General features: G+C 36.1%; 2 protein-coding genes across 5 annotated transcripts in view; one reads left to right on the forward strand and one right to left on the reverse strand.

Moving 5' to 3' along the window:
- The window catches only part of ipo13b (importin 13b), a 114041-nt gene extending 112368 nt beyond the window's left edge, over positions 1-1673 (reverse strand). For all 3 annotated transcript variants that reach the window (XR_012396123.1, XM_002665780.8, XM_073933727.1), the window contains exon 1: positions 1291-1673. Coding sequence is in view for 2 of the 3 variants with exons in the window: in XM_002665780.8 (XP_002665826.2) it covers positions 1291-1338 (48 nt within the window). In the remaining variant the exon portion in view is untranslated. The remainder of the gene's footprint in view (positions 1-1290) is intronic.
- Positions 1674-6970: 5297 nt separating this feature from the next.
- Positions 6971-13525, forward strand: part of LOC100002633 (uncharacterized) — a 36490-nt gene continuing 29935 nt past the window's right edge. The window contains exons 1-2 of one of the 2 annotated variants that reach the window (XM_021468706.3): positions 6971-7283; positions 7440-7493. In XM_021468706.3, the coding sequence (XP_021324381.1) occupies positions 7211-7283; positions 7440-7493 (127 nt within the window). In that variant the 5' untranslated portion in view covers positions 6971-7210. The remainder of the gene's footprint in view (positions 7284-7439; positions 7494-13525) is intronic. The other variant, XM_001342341.7, reaches the window with a different exon arrangement.

Raw genomic sequence — 13525 nt, forward strand, 5'->3', positions numbered from 1 at the left:
CACTCCAAAGAGAGAATTTAGTTTCTTATGGTCTGAGAGTCCTTCAGATGCCTTTTGGCAAATTCCAGGCAATGGGTTATTGATCACCTCCCTAACTAAGGCCCTTCTCCTTTGATCACTTAGCTTAGGTGACCGGCCAGCTCTAGGAAGAGTCCTGGTGGTTAAATATCTTCCACTTACGCATGATGGAGGCTACTGTGCTCATTGGAACTTTCAGAGCAGCAGAAATGTTTCTGTATCCTTCCCCAGCCTTGTGCCTTGAGACAATCCTGCCTCAGAGGTCTACAGACAATTCCTTTGTCTTCGTGCTTGGTTTGTGCTTTGATATGCACTGCCAACCCTGGGACCTTATATAGACAGGTGTATGCCTTTTCAAATCATGTCCAATCAACTGAATTGACCACAGGTAAACTCCAATTCAGCTGCTAAAACATCTCAAGAATGATCAGTGGAAACAGAATGTACCTGAGCTCAATTTAGAGCTTCATGGCAAAGGCTGTGAATACTGATGTACATCTGATTTTTCAGCTTCTTTATTATTTATAAATTTGCAACAATTTCAAAAACTCTTTTTTCACATTGTCATTATGGGGTATTGTGTGCAGATGTTTGAGGAAATAAATGAATTTAATCTATTTTGGAAAAAAACTGTGACAAAAAAAATGTGGAAAAATTTAAACACTATGAATACTTTCTAGATTACAAACAATAAAAGACATAAACATATATAACTATAAATCATGCATGCCATCCTAGCTTAGGGATTGAACACATTGTAGTTGTAACTTCATGGTAGTGTAGTATTTGATAGATAGCTAAATAGGTTGATAGATACTTCATATTTTGCAAACTTTAATGAATTTAGATTCAACTCAAGTCAACACTACTTGATATTTTTTCTAAGAGTAACGTTACAAAGGTATTACATATCGCGGTTAATCGCATCCAAACTAAACGTTTGTTTTGACAATTTATTTACTGTGTGTACTGTGCATATTTATTATGGATATATAAATACACAAAACAATGTTTAAATTTATATATCAAATGTTTATATTTACATAGAAAGTTAATATGTGTGATACAAATTATATATACATGTACAAATATACATGTGACAAAGATGTTTGGGATGGTTTTGTTTCTATGTTTGTGTGTGTATCATATACATAATAAATAAATACAATACACGCACATATACATTAACGTTATGTCCAATCAAACTTTTATTTTGGATGTGATTAGCCTTAGCACAACACTGAAATGAAAGATAATAAACACATGTTTTACCTTCTCCACGTTTTCCACGGTGAAGTCTGCGGCTGTGTCCGAATCCATCTCCGTGTTTTTTATAACACACACCTCCTTTCGCTCTCTTGAACACAATGTCTTGTAGAAATCCTCTAGAATTATATAAATATGATGATAACGCTGAATGATATCACTGAGGTGAATCTGATTCGGCCGGGCGCGCGCGATCAGGCCGGTGCGCGCGATCTCATGTCTCTCATTCTCATATTTCACTCATGATTTAAAAAATAACCCTTCATATCTCAGATGACCGATGAAAATGATCATATGTCACAAAACTGTGTCCGCACGTTTCTGTCCGGTCCGCTCCCGGTGATCCGGTGTGCGCGCGTCCTCCCTCTACCCTTCTTTTCGGTATGACTGAACCGAATAAACGCTGCCCACATATCTGCCTGCATTAAAAAGGAGAGAGATTAAATAACAGTATTCATACATTTTTAAAAAAATGTACATATTTTTAAATTAAAATGTAGGCCTATTTATGTGTGTGAATGTTAAAAACGTGATTACTTTAATCATAAATGTGTTGTTGACTGTATTTATGCATGGTGGTTTAATCTAATTGATTGGTTGTCCCTTTGAAGAGCCTCAGATTTGATTTCCGATTGTTACTTTACGTTTTAAACCTTCAGAAGTGTGCTGATTTCATGTAAAATGCATCTCGTAGCACTTTAGCAAGTTCTTTATAATCAGGCTACATCCTTGTGATCCTAAATGGTCCTTAGCTTTGCATTATGGGAAATGTAGTTTTTAAGCACTAACGTTCATTTGCGATGTCACAGCGACTCTTTGTGGTACTTTGGACGTTTTGCAAGGATTTCGGTTTCTGAGAGTGTGCAATAGATGGAGTTCTCTTACAGTTATTATACATTTAGAGTCCATTTATTAAGCCTAAACAATACGTGTGTAAAATGTTTGGGTTGCTATTGAAATGTATTTTACTTTGTATTTTGAGACAATTCACGGAATTGCTAAGAAAAAAGTAATCAAATGTCTCACCTGTGTCCAAAGTCATTTATTCATTCATTAAGTTTGCCTATTTCATTAATTCATTAATTTTACTTCGGCTAAGTCCTTTTATTCATTAGCCCTTTTGCATCAGGCTTTTCACTCAGCGATGCAATGTCAGACTCAATGAACGCAATAGAGTGAGTGACGTCACTCTGACGGGTAGGGTTAGGGGTGGGGCTAGGTGAGCCCACTGAAAAGCATTGGATGCACCAGGTATGCATCCAGAACCCCTGGGAGCACCCGGAGGAAACCCATGCGAATGCAAGGAGAACATGCTAACTCCACACAGAAACGCCAATTGACCCAGCCGAGGCTTGAACCAGCAACCTTCTTGTTGTGAGGCGACAGCACTACCTACTGTTCCACTGCGTCACCTCAGGGGTTTATCTTTTGGGTTATTATAATAAAAAAAATTATGTTTTTTAGACAAAAGCAATTCAGAGTACTTGCAGAATCAAATATTTGAGAACTTAGTAGTGACCAAAATTGATTGGAAATTGGACAATATCAAAACACATGTCTCCTCTGCTTGTTTGCAGAAAGTACATGTCAATGTCCAAAAATTTAGAAACACTAGAATTTACTGCACTCTTAAAGACGTTGAGTTATTTATTTCACCCACTGGTTGAGTTTAAAATATTTGGTGCTTTGTTGGGTTATTTTTTAATCTTCAGTAATAACTCAACCAGCTGAGATAAATATTTGGTGCTTTGTTAGGTTATTTTTAACATTTATTTTGGTATTTATTTAATAACTCAACCAGTTGGGTTAAAATTTTGAATTTCAATAGTCAACTGATTTAACTGACACAGAACTATGGAGTCAGATAAGACTCTAAAGTAATTCACGCAAAAAACAAGATGTACATATGCGTAGAGGGCAGATTAAGGGTGCTTTCACACCTACACTTTTGTTTCGGAACGTATCTCGTTTGCCCAGTTAGCGCGGTTTGTTTGGCATATGTGAACAGGGCAATCGCGCTCTGTTCCGCGCCAAAGTAATCGCTCCGAGATCGCTTGAATGAGGTGGTCTCGGCACGATTGAAACGAACCCTGGAGCGGATTGATTGCAGTGAGAAAGCGATCCGATCCGAGCGCGGTTATATCACAGTGTTTTATGGATACTGTATGTTATAGGCATACGGCTATATGAAGAGAGAATTGTGAGTATGGCGGGAAGTTTCGCGAGTCTCCGGATGCCCGCAAACGAGGGATGATCTCCCGGTAATCTTGCGTCTCCCTCCCGGTCCTCAAATAGGCATCGTCGCGCACCCTTCTCACCCCTCCCCACCGCATCTCTCCTCAGACACATCGTGCGCACACCCTGTCAATCACCACCAATCCACCACCTCTCCTGACAGCTGAGCGGGACACTGCAAAATAAACCCTGACACTCTGACCAATGTAAGGAGAGTTTACTCGCACATGACTTGTTTTAGCTCTTTTGGTCCGATTAGAAACTTTGCAGTGTGAAAGCAAACCGCTCCAAGAGCAAAGAGCAACAATGTAACAATTGTAAAATCTGTTTCGGAACAACTGAATCGATTCACAGGTGTGAAAGCACCCTAAAATCATGAATGGCATTAAACATGTTTGAAATGATCTAAGATGCTCGATTTGTGTTGAAAAATATCCCAAAAACTATTAATGTTATATTTATATTCTACATATTAATAAAGCACAACAGCAGCCTGTTTACGTTCATTAGATATAATGTAAATTAGGTTTTTAAGTCAGTGAAAGTCAGGGAATTTAATAGTTCTTGCTTGAAGCCTGCGCATCTCTTTCTCCATTCGCCATGCTGGAGAGGAACAGACTGCGCTGAAGGAGCGCAGAGTGGTTGACATCGACTACAGCTCTCATCTGATTGGCTGAGAGGTACGAGTGCTTCTGCCAGAACAGTCTTAAAAATAAACACACACGTTGTAACGCGGGGAAGTGACACAAACAGCAGAAGTTTGGATCCACTTGCAGGTTTATTCGCCATCAGGCAAGCAATGGTCAATACAGGTGCAAACGGGTATATGTAGGCAATCCAGAATCATAATCAGTAACAGGCAAGAGGTCAAAAGGCAGGCGGCAGGCAGGAAGAACAAGAATACAAGGTTAGGTCGAAACACAGGAAAACTAGACAGGGAGAACGCGTTGTAATGTCATCAACAGATAAACAAGACTCGGCAAACTGAATGGGAGAGTGTGTGGCTTAAATAGTATGTGCAGTCAGTCTCTGACAATCCTCAGGTGGTGTGAATGTAATCAGTTTAGATGAGGAAGCATGTGTGTCTGTGACCGGAGTGCATGTATGAAAATGTAGTCCAGAAATGGCGGAGTTGTAGTCCATGGTTATTGAGAGTGAAATCCAGCTATCTTATGAAAGACGATTGCTGGTAATCGTAACACACGTATGCAGGGGGAGTCGTACGTGAAAGAGAATTTGCACATTCTCATTTAGGATAAAATCTCGCAAGTTTTAAACATTCAAAACTTTTTGTACACTCTTATACATTTGCAAATGGTGTTTTGCATTTGTGAAAAGTACTTTATGAAAATGTATTTTAATTTTGTGCATGTGAAATTTTTTCCGAATATAAATAAATATTTTACGCACGTGAATTTGGCTACGCTTGTGTACATCGTGTCTTTTGCGTGAATTACTTTAGAGTCTTATCTGACTCCATACTGAACAGCTGCATTAAAATGCGTGTTATGTTGTTTTGCGTTCTGAAGTTTATGTAAGCTATAACACAATAATATTGTTGTTATTTTTTTTATCAAATTACCTCTGAACCGTGTTTTTTATATCCGTTTCACCATCCAAGACCATCTTTTAGAAGTGTTTGGATGTGGTTAAAATATATTGTACATTGTGGACACTGAGTGAAGCCTGCTGCAGCGGCTCTGTTTCTTTATTGTTTGTGATTTAATTTAACAAGTGAATTTGAACAAGCATTTTCAATATTTTTTAAAACTGTATGTTATGTATTTACATAATCATAATTATAAAAATATTAGCAGTACTAGTAATAGTAGTAACAGTAATACCAGAATTGAAAAATAATATTCAATCAAAATAACCCAATGCATTGGGTTAACCCATAGTTAAGAAGGTGCTATAATAATAAAGTTGGGTTATATGTTGAGGTATTTTTAACCCAACTATTTTAACAAAGTAGATACATTTTATGTAACATTTTTAAATGTATTTCTTTTACCTTGTTGGAAATGCAATATGTCCAAGGTAAAAGCCAGATGTTCCAGTCTCTATCCTCAACCAAGAACCTCCAGTAAAACTTTCCTCTAGAAGAAACATCTTCAAATAGCCAAGGAGAATGGATATCCACTGAGCTCCTTGGGTTAAATCTACCGTGACTTTTAACTAGGTGAACTAAACCGTGTGATATTGTTTTAACCACTTTATCAAATTAACGTTTCGCAGTTTTTTTTTTTAATTTAATTTAATTTTTTTATCAAACAGTAAATTATTACAGCATAATGAAACATTATAGACTATACAAGGAACATAGAGGGTGGCAAGGGGATACAACTGCACATAAAAAATACAATAAGTTAAACAAGAAATACATATAAAGTAAAGCTTAAAATAAAAATACGATATTAAGAGTGTAAGTATTTCAAAATGAAGTACTGATATTACAGGGGAATACCTTAAAAAGTGGTTTATTATTAGAGATTTTGCATTTATGGATGTGATATTTAGCAAGTAAAAGTAAAAGATTTATGAAGTAGAACGCTTTCTCAGTACTATTGTGTGTATCAATAAAACCAAATAACACATTTTCCCAGAACAAAGAAAAATCTGAATATATTAACTTAATCACAAATTTGCAAAAGTTACCCCAATATATATATATTTACATATTTACATATATATATATATATATATATATATATATATATATATATATATATATATATATATATATATATATATATATATATATAAATTTTTTGTGTAGGAACAGTACCAATATAAATGTACAGTTGTTTCACTTTGTAAATTACAGAAAGCGCACATTGCATGTGTGTTTATATATATATATATATATATATATATATATATATATATATATATATATATATATATATATATATATATATATATATATATATATATATATATATATATATATATATATTTAAATAGCTACTCACTGGGTAGAATATATAAGATATGTGTGTGGTGATATTTGAAATATTTGTAAAATTGCTCCAGTAGGTAATAACATTCTGAATCAATGCACGGATTGATTTGTTAGTTGAGTTTGGAACAAGACAAGCTTTACCCACTGTTGTTTCAAACGGATCTCAAAGAGATGGTGTGACACATGGAGTTCTGTTCAAGCCTAAACAGTGTAATAATTCCTGCAGGAACAGCATCAAAGACAATGGCGAATTCTTTGAGACAGGAAAATTAAACCACTGTAAGAACTCATGATATGATAGCGAAATACCATTTTCACTAAAGATATCACGAACTAAAGTCATTTTATTATCATACTAACTCTGAAGAAATAAGGATTTAATTTTTAAACCTTTCGGATTCCGCGCTCCAGCTGTTGTGTGCGCGCGTCACCGCGGCGCGGCCCCGCCCACCACCACTGGAGCGCGCCACAAGACCTCAGCTCGTTCTTGGTCTGCAGTGAATGAACTAAACTCTCCTTCCAGACACTTCTGATGATCATCTGACTGGATTATTTCTGTCACGCTGGAAAATTAAGATAACAAGCTGCCATCTGAATTCATCTCCGCCGACCCGTTGGCGACTGTCACGCACACTGGACTTTTGTTTCTATATTTAAGTCTGAAGCAACGGAAGAAAGACTCGATTATTTCAGGCTAAAGTTAAGTTTAGCTTTAACGGTTGTCATATGAAGGATATGGGCAGATGTGGACATGTTGCGTTATGCGCGATTCTGCTCTTCTACTGCTCTATCGTTACAGGTAAAACTTATCTATCTATCTATCTATCTATCTATCTATCTATCTATCTATCTATCTATCTATCTATCTATCTATCTATCTATCTATCTAACGTTAATCTGTCTGTCTATCGAAACACTGATTTGAAGTAACCGTTTTTCTTCTGTTTAACGTTAGTTTCTGCTGCCACGCGTATCCTACAGTCAAACAGTGGATGTGTCACAAATTCTAGTGAGTTGCCTACCTACTATAGACTACTAGGATGTCTATAAATGTATCATTGGTCTATTATGGCTTTTAAAGGGAAATAACACACTATTTTAGCCAATCTCATGTTAGAAGAATCCAGAAGTAATGTATTATTCAGGTATATTTATTTCCACGGAAAGTCGTTTCAATTAGACCAAAACTGGTTTCCATATGCACACAGAAATGCTTTCTGGGTAGGGTGCTCACTATGTTTCGAGGAACAGCGTTTTATCTTATAAAAGAGACTCGGTTTTCATGCTCAGTTAAATTATTTTGTTGAATCAATTTAACTTTTAATCATTTCAACTTACATAAATCAAACTGGCAAAAATATTATGCTTAACGTTAACTTTGTATAATAAAAAATGTTTTTAAAAACTGATTAACTTATTATTAAATCACGTTAAAGAAACAAAAACATTTGTTGGATTGACTTTTTGACATATAACATTTTTCAAAATAGCTTATTTTCTAATAAATAATAATATGAAAAACACATATTATAGAAGGCAATGGTTACAGTTGTGCAACATTCTTCAAAATAGCTTCTTTTCTAAAAATATTAATAGGAAAAACAAATACTATAGAAGCCAATGGTTACAGGATTGCAAAATTCAAAATAGCTTCTTTTCTAAATATATTAAAAAACATTTAAAAAACATACTATGGATGGCAATGTTACACCTTGGCAACATTTTAAAAAATATCTTCTTTTCTAAGAACATTATTTAATGGTTACAGGTTTGCAACATTCTTCAAAATAGCTTCTTTTCTAAAATAATAGGTCAAACAAATACTATAGAAATGGTTACAGGTTTGCAACATTCTTCAAAAATAGCTTCTTTTCTAAAATAATAGATCAAACAAATACTATAGAAGTCAATGGTTACAGGTTTGCAACATTCTTCAAAATAACTTCTTTGTAAAATAATATTAGTAGGAAAAACAAATAATATTGAAGTCAATGGTTACAGGTTTGCAACATTCTTCAAAATAGTTTATTTTCTAAAACATTATTAAGAAAAACACACTATAAAAGGCAATGGTTACAGTTTTGCAAAATTCTTCAAATAAGCTTCTTTTTTAACATTAGTAGAAAAAACACATCCTATGAAAGTTAATAATTACAGGTATGCAACATTCTTCAAAATATCTTATTTTCTAAAAATATTAGGAAAAACACTATGGTAGTCAATGATTACAGGTTTGCAACATTCTTCAAAATATCTTCTTTTCTAAAAATATTAGGAAAAACACTATGGTAGTCAATGGTTACAGGTATGCAACATTCTTCAAAATAGCTTCTTTGGAACCACTCAAGGGTGAATAAAATAGTGAATAAACTGAGTGAACTAGCCCTTTAATTCTGCAGCCCGAATTTTCTCCTTTTTGTGTTCAGACCAGTCACAAGGCACATTCATACTCTTGTGTCTTTAAGGGTGGAAATGTAAGAAAACCATCCCCCTGTCACATCACTGGCACAGAGAGCATCATGGGAATGCTGTCAAACCACACACGCAGTCTTCCAATCCCACAATGCTTTCATTTCTTAGCCAGTGTTTGTAATTAGAAGTCAAGCAGCGGTATATTTTGACCATATTTAAATTCGATTTGATTCCAGAAGGCCTATTTTTGGGAAGCTACACTCAAAAAAATGTTGGGTTGTTGGTTCGAATAGGCAAACCCAAAGTTGGGTTTTTTTTTCAATGAAATGTAAAGTCTCCATGAAATCAAATTGATGTTTTTTAGACGTATCAGTATGTTAGTTTTAAGAATATCCATAAGCTAGTGTGCTCAAAAACTGACACAAATTACATTAAAAAAATAATAATTTAAAGTTTGCAGTTTTTCCACTTCACCCTAAAATTGGATCAATGACTTTTTTGACATCACCTCTTTCTTATCGAATCTTCTGACCAATCAAATGTTCTTTAGTATTTGACATGCCCCGCCCCTTCAAGATTCTTCTCATTTGCTTTTTATTTATGCGCTTCTTAAGTGTGACGTCACAAGAAGCGGCTTCCGGGTCCAAGCATAGATATATACATTAGATGTTGCCTGGCCTATTGTTGTCTATTGGACAGAATGCGTCAATAGAGCCGCCATCTTGGTACAGGGCAGCGCTCCTTTGAAATGAATGCGGGACCAAGGTACAGTGGAGGACTGTGGCCATCCAAAGCCAGAGATATACACATATATCTATGATCGGGAGTTTTCCTGGATGTTAGTATGTAATGTTTTTTTTCTAATTACGAAAATTATATCTTTTCTACATAGATGGATCAGTGACCGCACAGGCATTCCTGACAAAAAGCTTGTGTTTGTGTGTACAGAAATTTACTATCCACCCTGCCTGTTAAATTTGATCTAATCATGTCCTGAAACACAGCTCCTCTCCTGCTTTCACTTCTCATACTGATGGAGGGAGCGATTCGTTTGTGAATGAATCCCCCGAACGTCTCTTTCACTAACGTTAGCCGACAATAATACAAGTTTCTGGCAGCGCAGCATCTCGTTGTCATATTTCTTTTGCATTGTTTGCTGATTTTATTCAACAAAACTAGCATAAGCCGAGTGTTTAGTGCGAGTTGGAGCTGCTTTGCCTTATGGTGAATGCAGTAAGTGACTGTCATCATCAATAACGTTACCTGATTAGCACAAAAGTTCAGAACATACAAAAACAGAAAAAAACTTAATATTACCTATGAAATGTTCTGCCTTTGTGCTTTGATTTCTTTGTTTGCTCGTTACTACACCCGTAGACAGCGCTAAAGTCCAGCATCTTCGCGTAATAACACTGTCTTGACTAGTGCGGTTGAATGACACTTGTCCTGGGAGCACTGTACCAATATGGCAGCGCTATTGACGCATGCTCAGGGTCCCTATGCGATATCTAGTGTATATATCTATGGGGTCCAAGCACTCTATTCAACTGAATGTGGAGACCCGTGAAATGGTAATAATAAATGTTGACAAATCGATTTAATACTTTAGAAAGTCACAATCTCAATATATGTCCATGCCTAATATCCGATGGGCAGAAAGTAATTAATTTTTTTATAAATTGTTTAAATTTTGGTATTTATGATGCAGAAAGCCCAGAGATTGTTGTGTACACTATGACTTTATATCAAATTAACTTTAATGTGTGATATGAATAAAAAGTGATCATAAACGAATGATTTCTCAACTCAAATGAGTGGCTCGGACCCGGAAACAGTATTACATACGTCACCACTTAACAAGCGGATAGCATACAACATTATATGATAACATAACAGTCATACAAAACTTAGTGAGGCAGAACACACATTAAACAAAAGCAATTCACATATATATGAGGGGATCCATCATATTTAAATGATTAGATTGTACAGATCATTTTTATAGCCCTCTTGTTTCTTATAATTGAGGTCAAAGAATTCTAAAATATGTTTTTAATCTTTACAGAAAAAACTAAAGGAGGGAGTATTACACATTACTTTTGCCTTGTGTGTGTGACACTTCCCAGGAAACTTCAAAGCATTGTCGAGTGTATCATAGCCAGTTTTAAAATTCATTCAAGAGTTCACACTTAGCTCATGATTTATATATAGCATGTTTGGCATGCTGTCCCGGGAGAGAGCCCTGAGCCCAAGAGATCCTAGAGCCCAGTGCTCCCCCTTTTCGCATGGTGAATGGAGACTGAGCTCAGGTTGATCTCAAATTCCCCCGCTGCTGAGGCCAAGGCCAACTTCCTGAGAGTAAGACATTAGAAAAAAGATTTAGGCTTATTTTATCTATAATATAGAGCACATTTTGATGGTGGGAGGAAACCGGGGGAAACTCACGCGGACACGGGGAGAGCATACAAACTCCGCATAGAAATACCAGATGGCCCAGCGAGGACCCAACACCATTGATGTTCTTGCTGTGAGGCAACAGTGCTAGTCACTGAGCCACCGTGCCACCCATTCTGGATAAAGGTGGAAGAAGGGGAGGAGAAGGGTTTCTTCCAGAAGAAGATAGTTGTATAAAGGAATTGAGGATATATATATACAGGGTTCAACGCTAATGATTTTTTATACGGGTCCGATCGGGCCATTGCTTAAGATTTTTACTTGCCCTGTCAAAATTTTCACTAGCCCCACCAAAAAAAACTAAAAAGTTAATAGCTATTTCTTAGCCACATATTTTAAATAGTGGCAAAATTATGCCTGTGAATCTAGAATTTAAACATTTTAAATATGTTAATAAATGTATAATGAGCAAAATTCAAGATTCAAGATTTTTTCAAGAGCAGTATGAAAAATGTGCTGGTGTTTTAATGCAATTCTAAATAACTTTTTATAAAAATGGCTTGCCAAACTGACAACTGTTTTTTTGTTGTTCTTTTTTTCAGTTTCTTAATTTTGTACCCATGTAATGGTCTGCTTCTAAGCCTTTAGAAACGTTTTCTTTTAGCCTCATTGTTTAAATTTGCCACCATGTTGCCATCTTTTCACTGTACTGGTTGTTACCAGGTTACAAAAAAAAAACAACAAAAAAAAAAAACATTCTCATCGTTACTGGCCGATAGGGGCCAGTAACAATCCTGTCTACTGTCCCGAGTGTCTTTCACACTGGCCCTGGCCACCGGGCAGTCCTTATTGTTGAGCCCTGATATATATATATATATATATATATATATATATATATATATATATATATATATATATATATATATATATATATATATATATAAATAGTGACTTAGGATCCTCTGATTGGAGCATCATGATTAGTTAATGTGGACCAGCTGGGTCAATCATGAGCACCTGCTCCTCTCGGAATTAATTTAAAATTAAACTTCACAAAATTAATTATTTTGTAAAATGAATCAAAAAATAACCCTAAAACCTGTTTCCAAAAATCATCAGAACATTTACAAGTACAAAACAGGTGTAAAAGACTTTCAGGCTCAGTGTTACAAAAAGAACAGTGTGGTGAGATTTCAGTTTTCAATTTATTAATAAATATCCTGCAGGCGCAGCACCTGTGTAAAATTTTCAAATTAATTTTTTTTACCTTATTTGAGAGTAAAAACTTATTACTGTTTGACCAAATATCATCTATAAAAGGTAAAGAAAAATATTGTTTCCATGTCAAAATGGCTTTCGGTTAACAATTTTGAATTAGACATTTTCTGATATGGAAGTTTTTACATTTTTTATTTAGGAGACTCTCGTTTGCTCTTTATTTGATGTGCTTGAGCTGAACCATTCTCACTGGCAGAGCGGTCATTCATTCGTTTTCTTGTCGGCTTAGTCCCTTAATTAATCTGGGGTCGCCACAGCGGAATGAACCGTCAACTTATCCAGGACGTTTTTCCAGCCCATCTCTGGGAAACACAGTCATACACTACGGACAATTTAGCCTACCCAGTTCACCTGTAACACATGACTTTGGACTGTGGGGGAAATCGATGAGTCTAATTTCTAATTTCTAAGATGACTTAAGAAACTCTATTTGGAAACAATTCATAACTTTACATACAGTAGGGCTGGGCGATAATTCGAGGACGATAATCATCACAATAAGACAAAACTATACTGACAGTTCGATAAAGTCTTGCATAAAGTCGTGGACAGCGAGGCAGTGGCGCGGTAGGTAGTGCTGTCGCCTCACAGCAAGAAGGTCGCTGGTTCGAGCCTCGGCTCAGTTGGCATTTCTGTGTGGAGTTTGCATGTTCTCCCTGCCTTCCCGTGGGTTTCCTCAGGGTGCGGGGTTACATTGGTGCCGTGACCCAGATGGGAGTGAGGTTTAGGGGTTTGAGTGTAACGGAGGTCAGCTAGTAAGTGATGTGCCGGTAAAACCTCAGTCATCTGACCTCTAAAGGTGATCTAGCGACAAACACTAGAGGTCATGGTCTTTAGCCTCCTTATTAAGGCTGATTTATACTTCTGCGTCAACCACCGCCGTATGCTACGGCGCTGACGCGTGGCCATCGCCGTCACTGATGTGCACCTCTCAAAAAATGTAACTACACATCGCAA

This window comes from Danio rerio, chromosome 20 (assembly GCF_049306965.1).
Source record: "Danio rerio strain Tuebingen ecotype United States chromosome 20, GRCz12tu, whole genome shotgun sequence".
Classification (NCBI taxonomy): domain Eukaryota; kingdom Metazoa; phylum Chordata; class Actinopteri; order Cypriniformes; family Danionidae; genus Danio; species Danio rerio.